The sequence below is a fragment of the Danio rerio genome, chromosome 5 (assembly GCF_049306965.1).
Source record: "Danio rerio strain Tuebingen ecotype United States chromosome 5, GRCz12tu, whole genome shotgun sequence".
Lineage (NCBI taxonomy): Eukaryota > Metazoa > Chordata > Actinopteri > Cypriniformes > Danionidae > Danio > Danio rerio.
The window spans coordinates 25,709,557-25,735,049 of NC_133180.1; the positions used below are offsets into that span (position 1 = coordinate 25,709,557).

Below are 25,493 nucleotides of genomic sequence, written 5' to 3' on the forward strand. Positions count from 1 at the left end.
TAAAAACCAAAAGTATTGTGATTAACCATAATACAATTTACAAACACATACATATTTCCATTTATCTTACTGTATCAGCTGTATCTGCAGTCTCTTCTTCTTCATCCTCATCTTCTTGGGCATCACTGTGTTCGCTGTTTGGATTGGACAGATCGAAGTCTGACAGCACTGCATCTTCATCATAGTCTGTCTGGTACTCGGACTCCTCTGTGTGTGTCAGAATGTAAGAAACAGTACAAAATGAGAGAATGACATGAAAGAAAGGACATTTATTATTATGGCCTATTCCTCACCATCCACAACGGCCTGCTTAACTGGCTCTATCCGGGATACTATTTCTGCCAGATCAGTGAAAGAAGCATTTGGACATGTCGCCTGAATGACAAAAAAACACAGAATTTATATCATTATTAGTATTTAATTTATTAGTATTCTTACTTCTGGACGCTCTGAAAGTTATGTTGTTGGATTTGGGGAAGAAGTTTTATTTAAATTAACAAATATATTGCTTTGAGTCAAATGTTTTAATGCAGATTTCTGCTTGACACTATTGTGATCAAGTATAGGATTTAATTTAACCAACATGACATTTACATTTGTACTCAAATTGCAATAAAAAATATGTAGGATTAAACAAGTTGAAAAGAGTTAAGTTACATTGGTGCTCCTGGACTTGTGGAATTCCTCTTGATGCTGGTCCTTCATTATCGTTTCTCGCACTCCACTCCGACACCACACATCAAACACGGTCTTCCCATGCTGGAAACCAACGTCCTACAATAACAAAAATATAATTTCCAGAGTCAAAGCCAAGTCAAGTGAAGTTTTCGTGAAAGGATGTTTGGAGACTCACAGCAATCTCATCAAATTTGCCAAAGTCCAAAGTGCCATAGCGATCTATGGGCGGTCGCAGGTACTCGCAGTAATCACTGTCTTTGACCAGCTCAAGCTGACGCACAGAACACACATACGCCAGGCGGGTCTGAATCTCTGCCATGTTCAACACCTGGAGGATATGAAAAAAGAAGAGCTGTGTTCAGTGAATGTTGGAATGCAGTATTTTTTTTTTATTACACAAAAGCTTAAAAATGGAATAATAATAGCAGTTAATTAAATAAAAGAAAACATATAAAATAAAAATAAATGATATACATAAAAAAAAATATATATATATATAATATATATATATATTTTTATTTATTTATCTCATTTATTTTTATTTTATATGTTTTCTTTTATTTAATTAACTATATATATATATATATATATATATATATATATATATAATTTTTTAATAATAATTCTTTATTCTAATTTAGGCTTTATTATTTTGATTTTTTTTTTTAAAGTTTGTGTACTTTGTATGTCAAAAGGCCAATAAATACGAAGGTGGTGTGTTAACTAACTAAATATGTCAAACAAAGGAATTAAAAATCATGGAATAAATTGCCATTAAAATATACAGTATTTAATGTATTTTAAATATATACACAACACGTTTTATATTTAATTTATATGTGATATTTGATATAAAAATGTATGAAAGTAACTAATGTATATGCAAATGTATTTTTTCTTTACTTTTTAGAGGCACAGTATGTATTTTCACCACAAGAGGGTGCGTTTTCACAACAAACAAAGGCATAGTTTGATGATGCTGTGACAGTGTGGGGAATCATGTGATCTGTCATCTTCATTACATGACGTCATAACATGGCAACATAGGACATGGTCTGTATCACCACTTAAAAATTCTCTGGATTTGAACATTCTTTAAAAACTTTTAGGACAATGCAAGTACATTGTAAGAACACTGTTCTAGTGGTTTTTATGATATAGATATTTATAGATATTTTAATGAAACTAAAACTTGCATATTGTGCTTTAATCCCTTATAAAAAGCATTTTTATTTTATTTTTATTTTATTTTACACACAATTTTTGGATTTCCCATAAACACAAATTACAGATATGATTGAATACTCTTATTAAACTCCTTATTTAGTCATCACCATATACCTGACCTTCACTTTTTCTGCCAGTGGGTTCAAGCGTTTCCAAAGCAGCCACCATCCAGATAAAGAGTCTCCATAGTTAGTGAGATCAGTTTCATCCTGACTGCCCACATCAACTGCAATCACCAGCTTGGCACCCATCGAACGAGCTGTGTCAGCTTTGCAGAAATGTAAAAAAGATAATGTCAAAAACTCCCCAACATCTTCACAATTAGCCAACACAGGCTAATTATGGATATGTGCCCCTGTATACATTTCTGGACAGTGTGCAATGCATCCTAGGAGGTACTTTTTTGTGCAGTTTTTGTTTCCACAAATTCAACAGAAGCCGCTTTGTATGTTTTTTTTAGATCTCAAATTTCTCTAACGAGTGCCATTCGCTCCTCCTCTTCTCTTGTAAATTCACGAGAGGCCACTGTTCATTGACTGACTGACCCACCCTCTTTCCTAAACCAAACTGATAGTGTTTATTTTTTGCTTTTTTTTGTTTTCCCTGCTTTCTGGAACTGTTCTTCACCGGACTCGAATCCTGTCATCACAGTCAACTCCTCTCTTTAACTTAAGTCTGCCGACATATGAGGCGAGCTACTGGGCAAACAGGTAACAGCAGAAAAGCCGTCCACACAGAGGTAGGCGGTCAGCTGGTAGCGTGAAAAGAAAAAGAAGCCAACAGTGGTGTCATACCACCCTGTAGCGTTCGTTATAAAAACAAAATGCAGCCATATTTACCTCTGGCTACATAACTCATGCTCTCCAGAAATGTATATGGAGTATGTATTCACAATGAGCCTGTGTTGCAACTATCAGCTTAGAGACAGATTAAAGTATAATCCATTGTATAACAGGCAATCATATTAAATGGCCAACTGCTGTACACATTCTATACAGATCATGATTCCTCATGTGAGTGGTAAATAACTGAAGATGTAAAATAAAAATAAGATGCTAATGGCAAAATTGTAGAAATCTGAAAGCACACTGAACCCGGAAGGTTATTGATGTAGCCTCCATCCATGAGCAAATGGCCATCTTTAGGGTCACATAATGGAGGAAGATATCCAGAAAGAGACATACTGGCCCGAACATACCTCCACAGAGAGCCTAAAATATGGAGACTAGATGTTAAAATTAGTCACAAAGAATAAGCGATGGGAAGATATTGAGATCTGAAGTAACCATCAGTGTGGACTCTCATGGAGGAAGCTGTGATGTCTGTGGTGATGTTGAAATATGGGATCCAAAGGTCCTGCAAATATATAAGAGATATGAACAAATTTACACTTAATTAAAGGGATTTTTCACCAAAAATAAATCCCCCTCAAAATTCTTACACTAAACTAATGAAGTTATTTCTTCTGGTAAACACAAGATTACAGAGAATGCTGAAGAAAATCGACCATTATCATTTATAATAGGAATAAAGATACTATGGAAGTCAATGGCTGCTTTTTCCATCATTGTATCTGAAATAGCCATTAGATAAATGATGACAGAATTAAAATTTTTGGGTGAATATAATGGCTTGTTTTTGTATAGTATGAAGCATCATTCCACTCAACCTCAATCTGTTTGTCCTGGAAGAGTGTGCCAATGCTGGAGTTAAATGATGCTCCAGTAAACATGGAGGTCACCGGGTAGGTCAAATCGGTGATCTTCTTAAATATGGATCCAAAATCCTGTAGCAAACACAAAGAAAGAAATCTTACTTGATAGTCTTGACACGTATGAATGCTGGTGTTCGGTACATAAAGGTCTCACCATTGCCCACTGGCGTGCCCTAACCGTCATGCGACTGACGCTACGCTCTTCAGCATATAGAGCTCCTATCAATGAACCAATGGAAGTGCCGCCGATCAGATCCACAGGGATTCCTGCCTCGCTCATTGCACGAATGATGCCCACCTGTGAGCAGCCTCTGTGGGTATAGTGTGTTTACATATTCATACATGAGCTTAGACAATACTTATGCATTATGTGATATTAGTATGTTTATAAAGCATTTTTAAAGGTGAAGAGAGTCATTTATTATTGTCATACCTGTCTTATACATAAAATAGCTAAAATTCCGTCATACATAATATGACTTCCTTAACAAGTGTGTACTTACTTTAGAGATGCGAGTGTTTATTACATTACGTTCTAGTACTTATTTAGTAGCTTGTACATTTTTTTAAATACATTTTTTCATTATTGATTGCATAATACTACTTATTATATACCTGTACAGCCACTTATTTGTTATATACTAGAATCTATTAAAGATAACAGTAACTGTAGTATGATTACTACCTATACATTTATTACTTGTTATTATTTGTTAAAGACTAGAATCTATTATATACACCATGCCTCAAAAAAAATATATGTCATACGAAAATAAGACTGCTTATCGCACTACAGGAATAAGAATGACTGCATTTCGTACAGAAATAACAGCACAATTTGTGCATTAGAATAATCCTTTTATTTACTTTTCTTAGCAATGACCTAATGATAGCGTAATGATGACAAATTAATTTTTAGCTGCAAAAGGCTTCAATAAAATGATGTTTTTGAATAAAGATAAAAGTTTGATTAAAGGTTTACGAGAACTGAAAGGCTACAGTGCTTCACATTTTCTTCGTATCATTCTGACTAAACACTGGACTAAAGGTGGATTGGATTATTTGTTGGCAAAAAATGATCGCACTGGATCAGTATGTCATGTGGTGGGGAGTGATGACACACACTGCCCGTGCAGTTGAAAATATCACCACTTCCAAAAAAAAAACAGAAGAAGAAGAAGAAGAAAAAGAAGAAGAAGATGGTAATGCAATGATATAAATCAGGTGAGGTGAAAACCATATAAATATCATATAATTTCATCTATTTGCCATCTAATTACAACATATAATTAAAGTTGGAGGTATTTTGACGAATTTCTAACAGAATTAATTTTGCTTGGATTTTTTTGAGACATGGTGTAGATACCAGCTCTTATTCATTAGTGACTTGTACCTAATTTAATAGTGACTACCAAGTATAACATCTAACAAACAAGTGCTATTATCTAATAACTAATTTTTTTTGAAAAGTTTACAGTATTACTGGCAATTTTGGTGTGAATATGGTGAGTTTTACAGCTTGTAAAACTGAAAGTATTACTTATTTTTTCAGTATTACTGGCAAAATGTACAAGCACTGTGTAAATTAACAATTACAACTATACTGTAGTTTAATTGTTAATCCACACTGCACTTGTAAATTTTACAGTATAACTGACAAGCAAAATTGACAGTAATACTGTCAATTTACAACATTTCTGATTACAGTGTACAATAATCTAATTAATGTGTTCTAGTAGTAAAAGTTGCATTTGATAAATTAGAATGTGTGTATCTATCTAATGAAAATGCACTAGTACCTGAGACAGAGAACTAAAGAAGACAACGAATAAGTACTAGTTATTTATTGAACAGATAAAAGTACCTAAAATTAGGGTAACACTTTAATTTAGGTGATGTAAAGCATTAAATTAGACAATGAATAAGTACTAGTAATTCATTGAACAGATAAAAATACCTAAAAATAAGAGTAAGATTTTAATTTAGGTGATGTAGTTACAGGTTACATGCACTTACTATAGTAAATACAATGAATTATGCATAGTAACATGTAACTAATCCTAAACCTGACACACATTTTAACCCCAACCATATAGGCGTAAAGTACATGTAAGTAATTATTAATACTCAATAGTTTAATGAATAGTTACACTGTAATTATATCTCCTTAATACAAAGTAACTAAAATAAGTACTAGAAACGTAAAAGCAGATACTAGTATAAACTTTAGTCTTGCCATATACGTCACCTTTAAACATACTTCATATGTAATCAAAGTTTTACAATGTCTAGATTACAAGAATATAAGTTCAAAGAAACACTATTATATATAGCATACCCTTAATATAATTTCAATGACAGAATCTAACACACATCTGAAAAATGACGTCACTAGTATAAGTAGATTAGACAGAATATACATGCCCCTTGTATATCATGTTTTGACCCACCTTTTAAAAGTCGCTGATTACGACTGATAGCAGGCAGGGACAGAGAGCAGACAAAGAGTCTCTATCATCGAGAGAAAACCACAGACATGCTGATGTTGTCAAGCCCCCAAACAACACTAATGGGTTAGAAACGGCTATATTAGGATTAGTTGATGGGCACAAAATTACAAAATGATTCTAAGTGGATTCCATGTTTTAATAATGCAAACTATAAATACTTCAAGAAACTAATGAACTACAGATGATTGAAGATGTTTGGGGGGGAATAAAAATCAATGTTCCACTAACATGCTTTTACTAGATTATTTATGTGAGAAGGGTTGTTGGCAGCAGGCCACAGGGATTGGGGAGGAATAGGATTATTGGTGATGAATGGGAGGACAGATTTGTACCTGGCTCCTCCTCCGCCCAGCACCAGAGCGATGGCGTTGCCTGTCAGGATTCGAGCCAGACGTGAGAAGTCAGAATGCCGGTCGGGAGGCTTCTCAAATACTCGCTGATACATCTCTCTCTGATAGGAAGACAGGAAAGTGGGAGTTATGTATGGATAAGAAATGATCGTGATTAGATGAGATCATACAGAGAAAAGTTTTAAAGTACATGCATTTGCCTTACAATTAAAGTTGATGGGGGCCAGGGCCTGTTTTACAGAAAGCACATATAGTTTAATTTATGTGCATGAAGATTTGAAAAGTCATGAATGATCTATAGTCTCGTAATAACCCCTGTTATAAATCTAGTACATATTTCATTGAGTGCCCTATAAGGACATTAATATGTCATTTTTATTTTTAATATGCATATACTAGGTATTACTTTGATTGTTTTATGTATTTTGTATACAAAGTGTTTTTTAAATAAAAACACTAATATGACTAATTTGTACAGTGCTAAGCATAAATAAGTACACCCCTTAAAGATCTATCTTTTTAATTTATATTTTAATAGGAAGCAATACAATATTATATTGTGCTTATACATTAGATTAGTCAGTACTGAAGCCAAATCTGGAGCTTATCTAACAAAATAACTTACGATAACGGTCCAAAAACTAGTACACCCAAATGTATATGTTATATGAGGACAAAATCAAGAGAAAAAAAAAAAAGGAAACATTTAATTGGAATATTGTAGGTTGTAATTTTTTTGCAATATTTTGCTTGAATTTAATTGTATTATCTTTCAATTTCTAAATATATTTGAAAATACATTGTCTATATTCTATGAGAGATGGATAAAAACATTCATTTTCAAACTGCTGATCTACTGGGATTTTCACGCACAACCATCTCTAGGGTTTATAGGGTCCAAAAATGAGAAATTGCCCAGTGAGCACCAGTTTTGTGGGTGCAAATGCCTTGTTGTTGCCAGAGGTCAAAAGATAATGGCCAGACTGGTTCCAACTGATAGAAAGATAACAGTAACTCAGATAACCACTCTTTACAAGGAAAAAATGGGGTTCAACCCAGTACTAGTATGGTTCAAGTTCAAGTTAATTTATTTATAGAGTGCATTTGAAAAAAGTCGCAAGACTGACCAAAGCGCTGTACAAGTCAAAGTAAAATAAAAAGACAGAAAATAAAAACATAGAAATAAGACAAGAGAAATGACTGAAAAAAATTCAAAAAGGCTTTTAAAACTAAATTAAAAAGCCAAGCTAAATAAGTACGTTTTTAGGAGTGATTTAAAAATAGATAGTGATAGAGCCATTTTAATCCCAAGGGGCAAAGTGTTTCTATAACTGAGAACAAGCCACAGAGAAAGCTTTGACCCCTCTAAGTTTCAGTCTGGACTGAGGAACTAAAAGAAGATTTTAAACACTTGATCTAGGAGATCTCACGGGAGTGTAAAAAGGCAACAGCTCTGAGAGGTAGGTTGGGACTAGAATGTAAAGGGGTTTCAATACCAGTAAAAGCACTTTAAAATCAATTCTAATTTGGATGGGCAGCCAATGGAGGCATCTTAGAAGAGGGGTAATGTGGTCATATTTCCTACTATTACAAATGAATCTAGCAGCAGCGTTTTGCGCCAACTGAACACGAGAAATTTGAGATTTTAAATTCTACAGTAAAGTGTATTGCAGTAGTTTAACCGTGACGTAATAAAAGCGTGGACGGCTATCTCTAGTGTGGTGGGATTTAGGAAATGTTTGACTTTGGACAGGAAGCGGAGTTGATAAAAACTGGAGCCAATATCCGAACTGATGTGTTTGTCTAGTTTCAATAACTCATCAAGTAAGGTGTACCTAATAAAGCGGCCGTTGATTGTTTAATATACTTGCCTGGACAAAATTCTGGCAAACATAAATTGTGCTTTAGAGTGCGAAAATATGGTTTTATTTCTTAAGCACCAGCAACCCATAGTATACATTGGAAAACTGAAGTTTCCTTATTTCCTTTGGCTTGATATTAGCATTCACTTTTGCAATAACACTATAATGGCACAATATTTTGGTACCAATTTGGGCAGACTCCTCCTGGAGAAGACCCTGTGAGGACAGGACAGGTGCAGATGTCGTGAGATCCAGCTGCGCATGTTAAGCCATTCTACAGTTCCAGCGGGTGGAGGCCCGTCCTCACGGTGCAGCAGAACCAGCTGCTTCTGAGCTCTCACAGCACTGCTCTCCAGCATACGCTCCAGCTTTACACAACAAACACAGCCAACAAGCTCAGTTTACCAAATAGTCTAATAGAAACACATGTGCAGAATTAATTCAACTACTGTACATATCAGCACCTGTGAGGCAACTCATTTAAAACAAATCAGTTTTATCAGGTTATTGTGAGTTTGCATCAATTCAAAACCATTTCATAACAATTCACCTCTCCCACAGTGGGCTCTTGTTCTCCCAGACCCACGATGATGATGCAGTCTGCCTGTCGAATGCACCGTTGAGTCCATGGAGTCAGAGAACCATCAGATTGATATAAAACAATGCGGTGGATGTCCTCTTGTTGACCCAGCCAGCTTGACAAACGATACTCGTGAACACTGAAAACAAAATAATATAGAATCAAATAAACAGTACATCAGAGGAGATCAAAAGACAATGTTTGACTAACGTGACTGGGAAAAGCATACTCTGGTTCCCAATTTGCACACATTCAACCATAGTTTATAAACAGCATGTCAAAGGCGATGTATGGTTTCCAGTCAGTGTATTTACAAACTGTGCATCTTTTTCAGTCAGCGATGGCCACAATTATTTGCAGTTCTCTTGCTGACTTCTACTGAGGAGGTTATTATACTGTCCAGGGGGCCCAGAAACCATACTAGCACCCCTAATTATGACGGAAATCAGCATCTTTCAATTTTGGAAAAGACATGAGAGACTATTTTCGACTTTCAAATTTGTGGATTGTTTAGAGTTTGTGGACATGGTGTTTGTTTTATAGAGCAAATTTATCTTACTTGCATTTTTCGTTCAGCTTTTTGTTAACATAGCTTAGTGTTGACATGTTGTGTACAGAGTGCATACAATAAATATGGTATTCATTCACCACAATGTAGAGTTTGGGTACCATTTGTTGTATCGTTTGTTTTTAGGTTAATCGGAGAGTTAGTTGGCAAAACAAAGTAACAAATCAGTCAGCCCTAGTAATGTTTTTGAAGGCAATGAAATTAGCTAAATGTAACATTTGTATTGTATAATTATTCCACATGATCAAAAGTGGTCTGTGATATTAATACAGAATTTATGATGATAATTTATTACCATAGCTGGGATATTGTCTTTATGCATGAAGTTTTGGAAAAAATTAAGACACCACTTGAAATGTTCAGTTCCTCAGATTTTTTTATTATACCTTATTTTCAATCACAACAAATAAAATCATTTATTATTGTAAAAAAATAATAATCCTATGAATAAATAAATAAATATATATATATATATATATATATATATATATATATATATATATATATAAATAAAATATACAAAATATAAAATCAATAATCAAAAATATACATATTTACATATGCATGCATGCATAAGGATAGTGCCTATTTTAAATATTTATAATTTATGAGAGACGTCGGTGGCCATTAGCCTGCCATTGAGCAGAGCAAAGACGTTGTCCATCCACATAATGGCGACAGAGAACGCATAATTCAATTTAATTCATGTTTATTTATATATCGCTTTTCACAATGTATAGTGTGTCAAAGCAGCTTAACAATTCTAGTAAAGTCCAGATTTCAGTTCAGTTGAAGTTTAGTTCAGTGTGATTTAGGTTTATTTTAATTTAATTTAAGCTCTTAGAAGATTAAACAGCGTAATTTCTAACTACAACTGATCAAATCATTATTAAAAACGAAAGGGACATTTTTAAGTTGATCTCTCTCTTTTGTATATTGTAGTGCTGTAATTTATACCATATAACTGTAGTCTATTTAGTGTGAGATGGGACTCTCAGGAATGTATTTTGTGTTGGCCACTCTTTTCATAACGCTGAGTTACTTTTTGGTTGGCCATCTGTTTGTTTTTAATGAGCCTCCTGTTTTCATTACTGCAGACTAGTCTATAAAAAGAAAGACAAAGAAATGCCCGCATGTGTTTAGCGTTTCTCCTTATCGCAAACACAACAGTAATCTGGTAGTGATTGTGCTGCTTTGGCTTTTTCTCTGGTTAATTATTGTGATATCCCGATTGCAGCAGAGAAATACTGGGAAATGTCTCTAGACTGATGGCATTTCATGCCATTCAGCCTTATAATCTTAAGATTTTAATATCTTCACTTTAGACATTATGCTAGAGATTCATTCAAACACTAGCTCTAAAGTGACATTGGCGCAGTAGCAACGGCTTCTGCTATTCTGTCTTTTGCTGCAGATGTGAAAGAAATGGCTGAAAGAAAGAAGAAAGTAGTTCCTCTAACAAAAAGATTTTTAGACTCTCCGTGTTTGATTTTTTGTTTTATATACATGATTGTCGTTGAACTGTTGTATAAATGCAATATCACATGGGTAGCAGTGCAATGTGGCTGTATTTCATCACTGGTGGAACACTTGTAGTATGGCCTCCCACCAGTGCCGATATACAGCCATATTGCACTGCTGTCCATGCGATATTGCGCTCGCTGACTTTCTTTTTCTCTTTCTCTTTCTCTCTCTCTCTCTCTCTCTCTCTCTCTCTCTATATATATATATATATATATATATATTTTTTTTTTTTTTCTTTCTTTTTTTTTTTTTTTTCTTGATAAAATACAGCAAATTTAAATTTTTTTACTCAAACCCACTTTTAATAAGTCTCACACTTGAGTTGGTCTCTCAAGTGATCTCTTTATTTATTTCTATGCCCGTACATAATAAAAATAATTCAGTCTGAATTATCAGTGAGGTAATATGTTTTTTTTATTTCTTGCAAAGCATTCAAGTACTGTATGCATTTCTCACCTGTCCAAGGCTGCAACACCCAGGTGCTGTCTGATAATGTCACTGGTTAGAAGCAAAGTGGGACCTATTGAAATTAATTAACACAAGTGTTAAGTGTAATTATCAGTGTTAGCTGAATTTAGAAGCAAATTAAACAGGAGAAAAAAAAGACTATGCATACCAATAGCACTGAGAGCATGCTGCAGCTCCAATGTGAAGGCAGTCAGTGGCACTTCCTCAGACACAGGCAGAATGGTGACCGTCGACAGATTGGCAGCTGGATTACCTGCGTCCCACTTACTGGTTGGGGAGTGAAAACCCAGACTGCGCACTGTGGAGATTATCATCAATGTGGAGAAAATACAAAGCACAAGCGCACACAAGTGTTTCACAAACACTCACCTGAGAGTGGACCATTCACTTGCTGCATGTTCCCCAAGATCTTCTGGCCAAGAAGATGAATCAGACGAGTCACAACCTATGAAAGAGTTTAATGTGTCAACATACAGCATATACACTACATGTAAATGTGTAAAATGTGCAAAATACTTTCCATACTTTGAGTTTTTGGTCTACTTTTAATTCCAAACATCAAAAACTGTTTAAATCATTTTCTAAACAAGCAAAAATGCTGTCTTGATTCCAGATGTTATATATCAAAATTAGGTCATTTTTTAATTAAAACAAGCAAAATAATCTGCCAATGGGGTAAGCAAACTAATTTTATTTCAAAGCAAAAATTAGAAAAATTTTCTTGCCCCACTTCCAGATTATTTAACTTATTTTAGGGAAAAACTCACTTAATTTAGACTAATTATTTTTGAGAACAAGACAATATGATTTGCTTGCCTAGAAAATGCTTCTTGATATAAGAATTTGTAGATATTTGGACTAAAAACAAGACAAAAATTTTGTTGGTGAAAAGTGTTGAAGAGTTTTAATGAACTAACCTGTGGATATTTCCTCTTAATAGAATTGAGGGCTCCTTCAGGCAGTTTGGCCAGTTCAGAGTCTCGGACTGCGTGGACTGTAGTGGCTCTGTTCAGATGAGTCAAAGCTTCCACCTACACCAACAAACACTGATGAAAACAGATAAAAACTACAGCAGAATTTGTTCAAAAACCCTGAAACTGATGTGAAATCATTGTCTTTTCTGTGATTAAATACTTATCAAAATCATTTTATGTTAAGCGTAAGTTACAAGCTAAAAAAGCTGATGCTGGCTAATGCAACTCAGTAGCAAGTGGAGAAATGAAGAAATGCTAATTTTAGAGAACATTTAGTTGCACAAGTCAGTTAATTTATGTGTACATCCCATAAAACGAGATAGTTTCATCAATATGGGTAATTTTACCCTGGAGAGAAATAACACACAATTTGAAACTACCATGTAAAAGTTTCAACTTTTAAAAAGTATATTAGCATATCAGACTAAGTGACAAGAAACTCAAGTGAAAGTATAAATTAATACAATTAGTACTAGTTCCAAGTCCTAGAATATTAGAAACATACATATATTTATAAGCACTCACCACACCGATGAGGTCTCCCCGTCCATACTCTCCAGCCAGCTCTTTCTTCCCATCATCCTTCATGATGACAGAACGCAATCGCCCACTCAGAACAATGAAAGTGCTGTCTGACTTATCACCTTGTCTGAGAAAGACAAAAAAAAAAATCTAAGCAATACATGCAATAATTACATGCCATCTCAAGTTATTTCAAAGTCAGAGAGATCTGACACTGAAAGACTGCATGGGAAAGTGTTCTGACCTGTAGACAGCTCGTCCAGCCTCCAGTGCCATCCAATCCAGAGCAAAGTCGATCTGTCTGACAAATGAGGAGACCCTCCGCACCACTGTGTGAGCTACATTCAACACCATTCGAGGTTCGGCACGCATTATCCTAGCATCCAAGTCACACAGTTCACGTTAAACAGCGTTCTGACATTTTTAACAAAGTGTTTCTAATAGCTGTCATTTAATTCTGTATTTATTATTTATATTACAAGTGGGTTATGACCAAAGAGAAGAAATGTTTATTATTTTAGTAACACTTTAGTTTAGGTCACAATTCAGGGTAGCAACAAAACATTAACTAACACTGCTAGCTTAACAAACTACTAATCAGCTGTTTATTAATAGTTAGTAAGGTAGAAGTTAGGTTAAGGTTTTGGGTAGGATTAGGAAACCAGAATAAGATCATACTTTATAACTACTTATGAACAGTTAATAGCTTAATAATAGGCAGGTAATAAGCCAGTAGTTAATTGCATAAATTGTGATATACTAAAGTATTATCATCAAATGAAACATTTTCCTCTTTATTTACCACAACGCATTATGATACATTTTCCCTTACAGCTGCAAATCAGTACAGAATTTTCTATTGCACAGTGTGACATTTGCACATCACATACTCATAGAAGTGTGTTTTGGAGATAGACAGGAAGCAGCAGTCACGCTGGGCGCGCACAGAAAAGATGAGAGGCTCTCCAGTGAGAACAGCCAGGTGGCCCACCATCTCTCCAGGGTGGGCCACAAACAGACATGATTGCTCTTCTCTGTCAATCAGTCTCTGGTACACATGAAGCGTTCCAGAGATAACAAACTGCACGCTTACATCCTGTCACACACATACACAAAGGATAAACATTGACATGATATATTTTAATAGACCATTGCTAAAACTAAAGAGGTTCTAAAGTACCTGATCTCCCTCACTTGCAACCACAGAGCCTGCCTTCACTTGTCTCAGCGTCACCCGATCTTCCAGAAGATTGGGATCCTAGTGTGTAAAAATTAATACATAGGAGAACAATAAAATCAATGTCAATATTCCAAATATAAGTTATATTATCTGTTCGGATTTAGAAGAACATTATTATTATAATATACACTTAATACACTGTGTTGAACATGTACACATAGACATCACCTATGTATTATGACAGTGTTTTCCAATGCTGTTCCTGGAGCCACAACAACATTACATATTTTGGATGTCTTACTAATCTAACCCATTCAGTTGAGGTTTTGGAGTCTCTTCTGAGGTTCTGATGAGTTAATTGAGGTGTGGTTAATGGGATATATACGGAAGTATGCAAAAGGACTTGTAATTGGTCAGTTACCTGTGTAAAGCGCTTCTGGTAAACTGTATTCAGTTACAAAATCAGTGCGTTTAATGTCGGTTTTCTTTAAAAATCAGTGATCTCCACTGCCTGAGTGATATGCAATATAAATTGGGTCTCAAAATGTACACGAAGCACTGCATTAAATGAAATTTTTCCTCACCATGCATTTAAAATATGAACATTTATTTTACCCCATTATATTTAATGAAGCTTCTGCGCTAGCCTGCTGATTCTGATGGGCGTGTGCGTGTAAACGGCTTTTCATCTCGTTTTACGCTTGATCAACTAAATGAATGGCTGATTTATTTAACTGATTATATTTTAATTATATTACAACACCGATGCTGTAAAAGGAACCGTATAAAATGGAAAGTCACATTAATTGCTCACTGGTCTCCAAGTTTATCAGTATGGGAAGAAACACTAGCTCTGCATATACCCTATAGGAAGAGGTTAAAAATGTGTACTATTGGTGTGCCTAAAGGAACAGGGTTAGAAAACACAAATATATAACTTCAGGCTAACTAAGTTTATTATGTAATAACTTTAAGTAAGTAAGTAAAGGTTTATTTATATAGCACCTTTCCCAGACATTGAGTCACAAAGTGCTTTACAATAAGAGAAAACAAGTAAAAGAACACAGGACAATAAAAGAAGACATGTTAAAACATTTTAAAACTAATTAAAAATCCAAATACAGAAAAACTAATACTGTTAATTAAAAGCTTGACCAAAAAGGTGTGTCTTTAAATGCTTTTTAAAAAGTTCAACTGATCCCAGAGTTCTTAGTGCTAGCAGGAGAGAGTTCCAGAGCCGTGGGGCCACCACACGAGAGGGCACGGTCACCTTTAGTCTTAAGAAGAGTACTGGGAATGGCTAAAAGGTCTTTGCCAGAAGACCTCAGAGACCGGCTGCATGAGTGACTGTTTAAAAGATCTCGAATATATAGGGGTGCTTGACCATGCAGAGCTCTATATGTAATGACCACTTTACATATAAAGCTAACTAGAGTTAATTAACTTTAACTGTCAAAAGCTATTAGCTACTAGTTAATTAGTTAAAGTAATTAGTAACTAATAAAGTTTTGGTAACTAAGGCTACGTTCACACTGCAAGCAAATGTGGCACATATCTGATTTTTAAAATTTTTTTTGCCCACATGTGACTCAGATCTGTTTTTGTTTTGACCGTGTGAACAGCCCAAACCCCATGAAATCTGATCTTCTTAATTCAGATGTGTGCCACTTTCATATGTAGGATCAAATCAGATAAAAAATTGATGTTTTGCAAAGCGATCGCAGTGTGAACAGTTAAGTAGAATTTCATGTGACTTTTACACAATCTTCGATCAGCATGCGTCATCATTCAGCTCTGCAAACATCCTCAACTCCTCAGCCATATAGTAGAATAGCACACAGGGCAAATACTTTACTATAAAAAACTGGTTGTTCATTTAAAAAAAATCAAACAAACAAAATAATAAACTGGCGCATATTAAACCAATCAATAACCATCAACCTTTTAAAAAAATTTATCAGTTAGATTTAACATGAAAAATAACATGTCAACAAAAATTGCATATATAAAATTAATAAAACACATAGGCCTACAAAAGATAGCGATATTTCACTTAAATAATTATTACATTAACAAAACCAAATATAAAAGGCTATGAAATGAAAATGATATGAATATGAAAACTCTGCCTTCACTCTGCGGCTGTTCATTAACCTATGATGAGTAAAAATTTAAATTGAATTAAATAAGTATTGCGGCTTGACCTGGAGTTGGATAATCTTTAGCAGGTCCCTCTTGGCAGCTTGGAAAATGGCATTAACTTTACTATGGTGGATCTGGCTGGAGTGCCCTCCGGTGTCCGAGTAGTGAAACACGGCTGAAGGAGAATGATGCATTGTCACAGACTTCTTCCGGTTTGACTTTTGACAGGATGAGAGACAACCAATGTTAGATGTACAAAATAGGAACAAATCTGAGGACAGGTCTTGGAGTCTTTTTTGTATGTGATGCCAATGTACCTTCTGTATGGCAATAGGACTTGAAGGGGCTTCCTTGCTTGATCTGTCAAAGGTCATATTGTGGTCGGGAGATCCAGCTGTAAATTAAGCACACATTACCACACTTAAAATATCTATTATTAATTTATTCAAGATTGAGAATCATTATATGTGTGGACAAACAAGTAAAGCCATACCGTGTGTATTTTCTAAAGGTGTTGACAGTGAGCGAGACTTCCTGAATAAAGTCGTCGGACTCTCTGTACAATTGAGCTTTCCACAATCTGAAGTGTAATAATAGATACGTTTGAACAGAATTATACTGGAAATCAAGCTACACCACAAAAGTCCAAAACCATCAGCCATTTTATTAGCTATTATTATAGCAATTGTTATATATTTTTTCCCAATTTCTGTTTAACGGAGAGATTTTTTCAACGCATTTATTTTATTTATGATTAATTTAACGTTTTTACATCTTACATTTTACAAAAATATCAAACAACCCAAAAAGAAATAATAATAAAAACAATTATAAATGCAAAAAAAAAATACTAAGAAATAAATGTAAACAATAATAAAATATAACTCAATTACACACAACTAAATGCGGGGAAGATGTCTACATTTATACAACAATCTCAATGTAATACGAATAATGAAAGATTTTAAACTGATGTTTTATAATTGTCAAGAGCTAGCAAGGGTGATCATTCTAGACCCAGCTGGAGAGTTTCAACATAAGAAAAAAAAACAAAAAGGCTTTCAAATTTTAACAAACGTTCTGTTATGTCTTTGAAGGGAGCATCTAATCTTCTCTAGTTTCACAAAATACAAAACCTCTTTCAGCCACATGCGAGGGTGGCTGGGGGCTCTTCCAGTTTAATAAAATTACACGCCTAGCAAGCAAAGTAAGAAAGGCCACAGAGTTTAAAAAGTAAGTGGGTAATGTATAATTATCAGGCATCACACCAAACAGGCCAATATTAGGTGATGGTTCTATATCTATAGAAGGGATGGCTGAAAGAGAGACAAATACTAAGCCCCAGAATGTTCAACATATTTCTAAACATAATAGTTTTAATAACTGATTTCTAATAACTGATTTATTTTATCTTTGCCATGATGACAGTAAATTATATTTGACTAGATATTTTTTCAAGATGCTAATATTCAGCTCAAAGTAAATCAGGTTAACTAGGCAAGTTAGGGTAATTAAGCAAGTTGTTGTATAATGTTGGTTTGTTCTGTAGACAATCTAAAGAAATATATAGCATAAGGGGCTAATATAATTGATCTTAAAGTGTTTTTTTTTTATTAAAAACTTTTATTTTAGCAGAAATAAAACAAATGAGACTTTCTCCAGACAAAAAAAAATATTGTAGGAAATCGTTGCTCTGTTAAACATAATTTAGCAAATATTTGGAAAAAGAAAGGAAAAAAATAAACAAATTACAGGAGGATGAATAATTTTGACTTCAACTGTACCTTCTCTGGACATGTGACTTGTGTCACTGTAATGGTCTGAAGATCTCTGTGGGACTTTGTCAGACACGTCTTCATTTGTCTGCGAGTGTCTGCGCGGTCCTCTGCCTTGACCAGCCTCTCCTACAACACCGGCCACTGACACCAGAGGAACAGCCTGACTTTCCTGCACAGTGATGGAGTTTACAGCTTATATACGCTAATAAATACTGTAAAATATCTTCCGTAAGTAGAGCATGATTTATAAAAATCTAACCGGATTGAAAAGTTCTGTGGTCAGGCCCAGATAGTTGTGAAGGGCAAGAAAGGTAACTCTCTGAAGACGGACCATGATGATCTAAAAAAAGAAAGAAAAACATAATGCGTCATATATAGAATAAATCAAATAAACGCTGTTATTTTAAACTTTCCATTCATCAAAGAATCCAGAAATAAATATTTTAAATTTTTTTTTACTCATGTGATATTGTATTTATACATAAGTTCGATGGCATAATCTTGTCTATAAAAAAAAAATATCAAAACACGAAGTGTCTAAAAACCCTTTTGTATAAGGAACTACCTTCTTCAGCCATTCCTTCACATCTGCAGCTGACATCAGAACAGAAACTGTTGCTACTTCACAAACTTTTTTTTAGAGCTAGTATTCAAATGATTCTCTAGTGTAATGTCTAAAGTGATGACAAAACAGGTGATTTTGCTGACATTTTAAGATTATAAGGCTGAACAGCATGAAATGCCATAAGTCTACAGAGATCTCCCAGTATATCCCTTTTGCAATTGGGATATCACAATAATTAACCCAGAAAAAAACAAAGCAATGCAAACATTACCAGATTACTGTTGTGTTTGTGATAAGGAAAAACGCTAAACACCAAAAAGTAACTCAGGGTGATACAAAGAGTGGCCAACACAAAATATATTCCTGATATGCGAGTCCCATTTCACACTCAATACACTAAAATTACTATGGTATAAATACAGCACTGCAACATACAAAAAAAGAAACTGTTTTTGCTCTCCTCAATGAAAGGCTAATGGCCTCAGAAGCAAAGTCTTTTCAAAATTAAGAAAAAAAATTAAAACAGGCACTATCTTTATAAATAAACTGCATAGTTGCAATCCTAACAACTACATTCTTGACTAAAAAAGCCTCAAAATACATTATGTTGTCCAACAGCAGCAATTTTTGTCAAACTGTTTGAGTTTGACTGCTTGTCGCAGTATGTGGGCGGAGTAATACACAAGGTGAAGAGTAAAGAGGCTGGACAAGTGCTGTTATTTGCAGAATATAGCATGGCTGGATTTAGGAACCAGACAGAACTGTTGATAAATTAAAATAGAAATAAATTGTAAAACATTTATGTAATATATCAAATAAATAGATGTGATGTATTACCATATTACTGATTTGACTGCATTAATAGGCTTAACTCATACTTGTGAGAATAGGAAAATCCAAAGATTTTACTTTAGTGTATTTTAGGTTTTACCTGAATGACTCGGACTAGGGTTTCTGGGTATTTATCAAAAACAGACTGGAAGGCCTGAGCGGGGAGACGGAGAACAGTAGTTGGGATAGCAGCCCTTGCAGAGACAGTTTTATACGGAGCTGGATATCCCTGCAGAATAAGGAGTTCAGAAGTAAGACATAATTACAAACTATGCAAGCATTAACAGGTCACAGAACAGATATTTGCAAATTAAAGTGGTAAAAACAAGAACAGATGGGTTTTACAGTGATGACGTCGAGGATGCTGAGAAGACTGTGAACACTGTCTCCAGGTAAAACATGCTTCACCACAACATCAGTCCCATCCTGAGACAGAAAAATACAAATACATTTAGATGCTCAGTAATAACATATTAAAAATAACTATTTATTTAGTAGGACAGATGCAGGAGAATGTTTGGCGCTCACATTCTCATGAATACACAGATCGAGACGGCCATCCTGCACCACAAAGATGCTGTCATCAGTATCACCTGGGCGAAACAACCCTTCTCCTTGCTGCAGCTGAACAAACACCATATGCCGACACAGTTCCAGGAACAGAGGCTTCTCAAAATGACCCAGAACCCTGAGAGGCACACAGACCACAGACATTCAAACTTCCTTGCCAAACCAGGTTTTGTGCTTTGCACATTATGAATAAAGAATGAATTGCTCTTTGTTGATGACATGGCAAAGTACCAACCTCACATTTTTCAGCATGTATAGGACTTCAGAGGGCAGATGAGAGTTTTGCATATCAAATTCAGTCAGATCTGCTTCCAGGAGTGAAGGCGGAGGCTCTTTGGGCTGCAGGGTTGGTGGCTCTCTTCGGATACGCAGGATTCTGATTAAGAGATGGACAGGATATCTAAACAGGTTTTCTTTCTGATGTGTGTTTTTTCTGTAGCTGTGACATACTTGCGAGCTATTGATAGCACCTTTGTTCTTTTCCTGGTTCGCTTTTGAGATACTGGACCCGAGGTGGGAGGCGAGGACAAGGTCTGGACCTGAATAGCCACAAATAACAAAAGGGCATACCTTCACATGACTTTTAGAGGCTTTGTTTACTCCTGGTTTTAAGATTTGTTTTTGTCAATCTGATCACAAGCAGACAGCAGTAAATACAAGTGAGACTAAAACATTTGAACACTTCCAGATTTAACAATATTCCTTTTATAGTGTATTTACAGCTGGAAAAATAACACATTGTTTTTTCCTGAAAATAATATTTATAAAGGAGCTGTTGACATGGAATTGAACCAGATTTTTGCAAAAAAAAAAAAAAAAAAAAAAAAAAAAAAAAAAAAACACAAAAAAATCTAAAAAAATTAAATAAAAATAAATAAAATTGTTATGTGTAATAACAATAGAATGACACAAGAACTAAAACTTATTTAATATTTTATATATAAAGCTTTTTTGTTGATGGCAGCTTAATGGCGCCTTTTAAATGGAGAATGAAGTCACATGAAATGCTCAGGTGTGAGTTTTTAACAGACAGAGTGTAAAAAATCTTGATGGTTCTGTGGGTCTCGTCTATTAAATCTGAGCTTTAATTTGTGTTTTCTATTGGATTCAAGTTAAGTGATTGGCTGGGCCATTCTACAGCTTGATTTTCCTTCTCTGAAAGCATTTGAGAGTTTTCTTGGCTGTGTTTTGAATCCTTGTCATGCTGAAATGTCCATTCTGATTTCGTCTTCAGCATCCTGCTAATGTAGATGCTGGACTGAAGCAGCTAATATTTATTTACAATGACGAAGGGCAGAGGGTTGCTGAAGAACTACTGAAAGACTTCAGCTGCTGTCTGAGCTTTCACTGTCTTTCTACAGCTCCCTTTCTTCGTGTGTTCAATGCTCATTTCATTTTATCATGCATAACTTGATTTGTAAACTAATTAGATGTGTTTTCTTTGCATATTTTAATTTCTTTGGTTGTTAACAACAGTTGGGGAAATTTTCACGTCAAAGGCACCTTCAGAAATATGCTTTCTGAGAAAAATGGTGACGTGTTCAATCCTTATTTTCCTCACTGTATAAGGTTGAATGCTTCTGAACGACCACCAAAAAAATAATAATAATACTCTTCACCTACTGACATACAGTATTTTTTAAACTTTATAGGTCATTAAAGCTCTCTGGTCAGACAGGGTTTAAACTTTGCTGTCAGAAATAGTACATGTAATGAAAAAACATCGAGTTTAAAGTATAAAATTGGGAGTATTTTTTGTTGTTGTCTTGTTTCACATTCAAATATAAACAGACTGAGCCTATTTTCAATATTTTGCATGGAAAGAACAAACAAGTCTTAACATGTAAGCACCATTTTAAAAAAAATAAATCAGGAAAGTGGTCAAATGTGGAATAGAGGAGCCAGATGTTTTAATGTTTCTCCCTTGTCTGCTAGTGATCTGATTAACCGAAAGCATTTTGATTTCAGGACCATATTAAACACTAGTACCTTCCTCATTATCTTCCTGCCATAAAACAACACCTTGTCTCTTTTTCTGAAACGATAATTAGGACCTTCAGATTGACCTTCTCCTGAAAAAACAAAACAATACAGCTGATCAAAATACAGCTGTCAAAATGTCAAAATCACTCAAATGTCAAAATACACAATACAGCATACACATACTAATGGTCTAGATCAGTGGTTCTCAAACTGTGGTACGTATACCAATAGTGGTACACGGACTTCCTTCTAGTGGTACACAGAGGGATGAAATATGTAATGTACATGCTACATTTATTTTAAAATTTATCAAAAATGATGTATATAATATGCCATATATGACATATAGCCTATATTTTTTGAGGTAATCTGTCACGTTTTTTAACTGTGCAGAGCTGTAGCTGCTTTACTAGGCCTACTACGCTACTTTCAATACTGCTCATTTTGGTGGTACTTGGAGAGACAATTTTTTTTTTTCTGAGGTGGTACTTGATAAAAAAAAAAAAAGTTTAAGAACCACTGGTCTAGATTATGCTAATAAAACAAACAAACAAAAAAAATCCTGTAAATGATAATCATTACACACTTACCAGCCTTGTGTCTTCTGTAAAAGAATAAGGCAAAAATACTTAGAATTGAAACTGCAACTGCAGCACCGATCAGCACACCAGTCCACTGCATTGTGAAATGAGAACAAATAAATAGCGTATTACCTCTGCAAAACTATCAGTATGGAAAATTGATTCACATGGGAATAAATTACAGTAATATACCATGGTGGTGTGTAACTGATCCTCGATGAAGTGTTGCACACGAGCCTTGATTTCATGACCAGATGGCACCTAGAAGAAGAGATAAAAATATAACAATATCAAAATCATAATTGTAGACCATGGAGTAATTCACAACTGCTAAAATAAAGGTCACTGGTTCAATCTCTGGTCTCAATCTCTTCTGATTTCATCAAGGAAATGGACAATATTTCTAATCACAGCCTTGCTCAATCACTTCATTGGGTACATGCTTTTGGACAAAGTCCAGCTTACTCTAATGGAGTTGTTTTTTTAATTAAGCTTATGTCAAGTTAGTTAAGTACGAAAGCAGATTTATTGCGAATAAATAGCATGCATTTATTTATTTTAATTAAAAAAAGACTCATTGATACACACTTGCACTGTCATTAGCCATTAGTTTAAAATCAAAAACTCCACATTGAAATAACTTACCAAAGATCTGCATGTATCATCTTGTTCTTCATTTTCCATAATGTCTAGTTAAAATAAAATACAACAGAAATAAAGATATCTGGTACTAATGAAATCTGAACTACAGTGAAAAAAAGATTCATTGGATATACACTTTTTTTAAGATAAGTGGTTTCAAACAATTTATTTGGGCTGAATTTAAACAAACAACTTAAGTTGAACATTAGTGAATTTTATTTATTTGTTTAAATTCAGCCCAGCCTTTGATGAATTGTTTGCAAAAATTTAGCAAAAGTAATTTTTGTCAGTGTGTAAAATCTATATTTAAACATATTCTTTTTATTATTTTCATTTTTATAGGATGCTACACAATATCTTATTAATTACATCTTATGTAATATTTTAGTAATTTAAATTGTAAATGAATTAAATAATTTAAATGAAACTAAATGAAAGACCCCTTAATCTTGGATGACCCGTTGATGGGTAAATTGAGAGCAAATTTTCATTATTGTGTGAACAATTTCAAGTCAAACTTTATTTTTTAGAGCACTTTACAAACACATAAGTGAGCCCAAGTGCTGTACAGAAAATAAACAATAAAATAAGTATAATAGTTTATAAAATACATAAAATACAACATAAATATAGCTAAACTACCTAAAAAGGCACATAAATTAAAACAACCAGGAATTAAGATCAGGTGTCAAATGCCAACGAAAACAAATGAGTTTTAAGAGCTGATTTAAATGAGAACACAGAAGAGGCCTGTCTAATGGGGAGTGGCAAATCATTCCAAAGTCAAGAACCCACCACAGTGAAAGCACGATCCCCTCTTTGTGTACGCTTTGTTTTTGGCACAATCAGGAGATGCTGATCAGCTGACCTGAGAGAATGAGTGGGCTTGTAGCGATGTATCAGCTCAGAGATATAAGGTGAGGCAAGACCCATTTATTTATATCCTATTTAGAGATTTAAAAGCAAATAAAAGACTCTTAAACTATTCTAAAAGGAACTGTCAAGCAATGAAGCGAAGCCAACACTGGGAAAATGTGGTCATATATGCGAGTACCAGTTAACAGGTGTGCTGCAGCATTTTGCACAAATTTGCAAACATTTTCCCCACATACAGTGCATTACAGTAATCTAACCAAGTGGTCACAAAAGCATAAATCACTGTCTCAAACTGTTGTTTTGGTATACATTTCTTTCTTTTTTTTTGCTAATTGTCTTAATTAAAAAGGCTAGATTTAACTACCGCTCTAATCTGATTGTCAAATGTAAAGTCTGAGTCAAATCTCATTGTGTATGTACTGTACATGCATAAACCTCAGAGACCACTAAGTATTAAAAGATTAAAATACTTTTCTAAAAGGCAGACCCCCCAGGTCCACAACCTCCCACCAAAAAAGAGAAAATCAACAGCTCAAATTCCAAATTGTGTCATAGCACACGGTGTGAAGGGAACATCTTTGCAATTTGAAGCCCACACCATGTCAACATGGCCAAAGCTGACTCCGTTACTGACTGCTTAGAATCTAATTTAGCAACTGTTTTACCTGTAATGTTTCTTCACCAACATGTTTAATGATGACAACATTTCAAAAGGTACAAAAAGAACATGGCAAGGAAAAAAGTCAAAAGACTGTAGACAACTGAACCATCTGACACAGCCAGGCTGCCCTCCCTCACTGCAATGTGACACCCCGTGATTTATGACTTATGAGACCCTCGGCCAGGGAGAAAAAGTCAAACACACACAACACAGACGCCGAAACTTTCATTGTAAGTGTGAAAATGAGTTTGTCATTGTTTCAGAATAGGCTGCTGGATGGATGTGACTTAAGGTCAGAGGTAAATAAACACAATTGCGTGGTTTATGCAATGCTGTAAACACGCAATGTAAACAAGTACTGTAACTAGCAAATACACACAATACGCGACTGTACACGCGGAGACACTTCATGCAAATAAAGCCAACAAAAAGATGAAAAAATACCTTGGGAGCAGCTTTTCCAAACTCTGTTTTTGTCACTCTGTGCACTTTGGAGTCTCCCAGGGATTCCATTCACAATGTCAGTCTCCTACAGATAACACGTGTTGCCAGATCCAGCAAGAAAATGATTAAAATTGACTTGTTTGAACGTATATTTCACGTATTTTGCTTTATTATTCATAATGGTAGGAATCTCTCAATTCGTTTATGGATCTGATTTTCTATTTACCACTAGTTGAGGAAAGCTCAAGGGGTACAAGGTAAAA

General features: G+C 34.7%; 1 protein-coding gene and 1 long non-coding RNA gene across 5 annotated transcripts in view; one reads left to right on the top strand and one right to left on the bottom strand.

The window, feature by feature from the left end:
* Positions 1-4,775, top strand: part of LOC141385813 (uncharacterized) — a 13,818-nt gene extending 9,043 nt beyond the window's left edge. Inside the window, exon 3 of the long non-coding RNA XR_012406861.1 lies at positions 1,589-4,775. This is a non-coding gene — a long non-coding RNA (uncharacterized lncRNA). The remainder of the gene's footprint in view (positions 1-1,588) is intronic.
* Positions 1-25,278, bottom strand: part of pnpla7b (patatin-like phospholipase domain containing 7b) — a 25,939-nt gene extending 661 nt beyond the window's left edge. The window contains exons 1-36 of one of the 4 annotated variants that reach the window (XR_012406855.1): positions 25,231-25,278; positions 23,253-23,296; positions 22,800-22,868; positions 22,617-22,701; positions 22,033-22,115; positions 20,494-20,582; positions 20,279-20,419; positions 20,002-20,161; positions 19,819-19,899; positions 19,574-19,702; positions 18,337-18,417; positions 18,084-18,246; positions 16,793-16,879; positions 16,617-16,693; positions 16,362-16,517; positions 14,158-14,235; positions 13,868-14,073; positions 13,222-13,353; positions 12,981-13,104; positions 12,399-12,512; positions 11,851-11,926; positions 11,630-11,779; positions 11,470-11,533; positions 8,892-9,060; positions 8,527-8,709; positions 6,462-6,580; positions 6,070-6,092; positions 3,774-3,930; positions 3,575-3,691; positions 3,192-3,261; positions 3,000-3,116; positions 2,025-2,173; positions 854-1,006; positions 658-774; positions 294-375; positions 71-207 (exon numbers count right to left, since the gene is read on the bottom strand). Coding sequence is in view for 1 of the 4 variants with exons in the window: in XM_687184.10 (XP_692276.6) it covers positions 71-207; positions 294-375; positions 658-774; positions 854-1,006; positions 2,025-2,173; positions 3,000-3,116; positions 3,192-3,261; positions 3,575-3,691; positions 3,774-3,930; positions 6,462-6,580; positions 8,527-8,709; positions 8,892-9,060; positions 11,470-11,533; positions 11,630-11,779; positions 11,851-11,926; positions 12,399-12,512; positions 12,981-13,104; positions 13,222-13,353; positions 13,868-14,073; positions 14,158-14,235; positions 16,362-16,517; positions 16,617-16,693; positions 16,793-16,879; positions 18,084-18,246; positions 18,337-18,417; positions 19,574-19,702; positions 19,819-19,899; positions 20,002-20,161; positions 20,279-20,419; positions 20,494-20,582; positions 22,033-22,115; positions 22,617-22,701; positions 22,800-22,868; positions 23,253-23,291 (3,954 nt within the window). In the remaining 3 variants the exon portion in view is untranslated. Of the gene's footprint in view, positions 1-70; positions 208-293; positions 376-657; positions 775-853; positions 1,007-2,024; positions 2,174-2,999; positions 3,117-3,191; positions 3,262-3,574; positions 3,692-3,773; positions 3,931-6,069; positions 6,186-6,461; positions 6,581-8,526; positions 8,710-8,891; positions 9,061-11,469; positions 11,534-11,629; positions 11,780-11,850; positions 11,927-12,398; positions 12,513-12,980; positions 13,105-13,221; positions 13,354-13,867; positions 14,074-14,157; positions 14,236-16,361; positions 16,518-16,616; positions 16,694-16,792; positions 16,880-18,083; positions 18,247-18,336; positions 18,418-19,573; positions 19,703-19,818; positions 19,900-20,001; positions 20,162-20,278; positions 20,420-20,493; positions 20,583-22,032; positions 22,116-22,616; positions 22,702-22,799; positions 22,869-23,252; positions 23,297-25,230 lie in introns of all 4 variants that reach the window. The other 3 variants (XR_012406856.1, XR_012406857.1, XM_687184.10) reach the window with 3 other exon arrangements.
* Between the last annotated feature and the right edge of the window lie 215 nt (positions 25,279-25,493).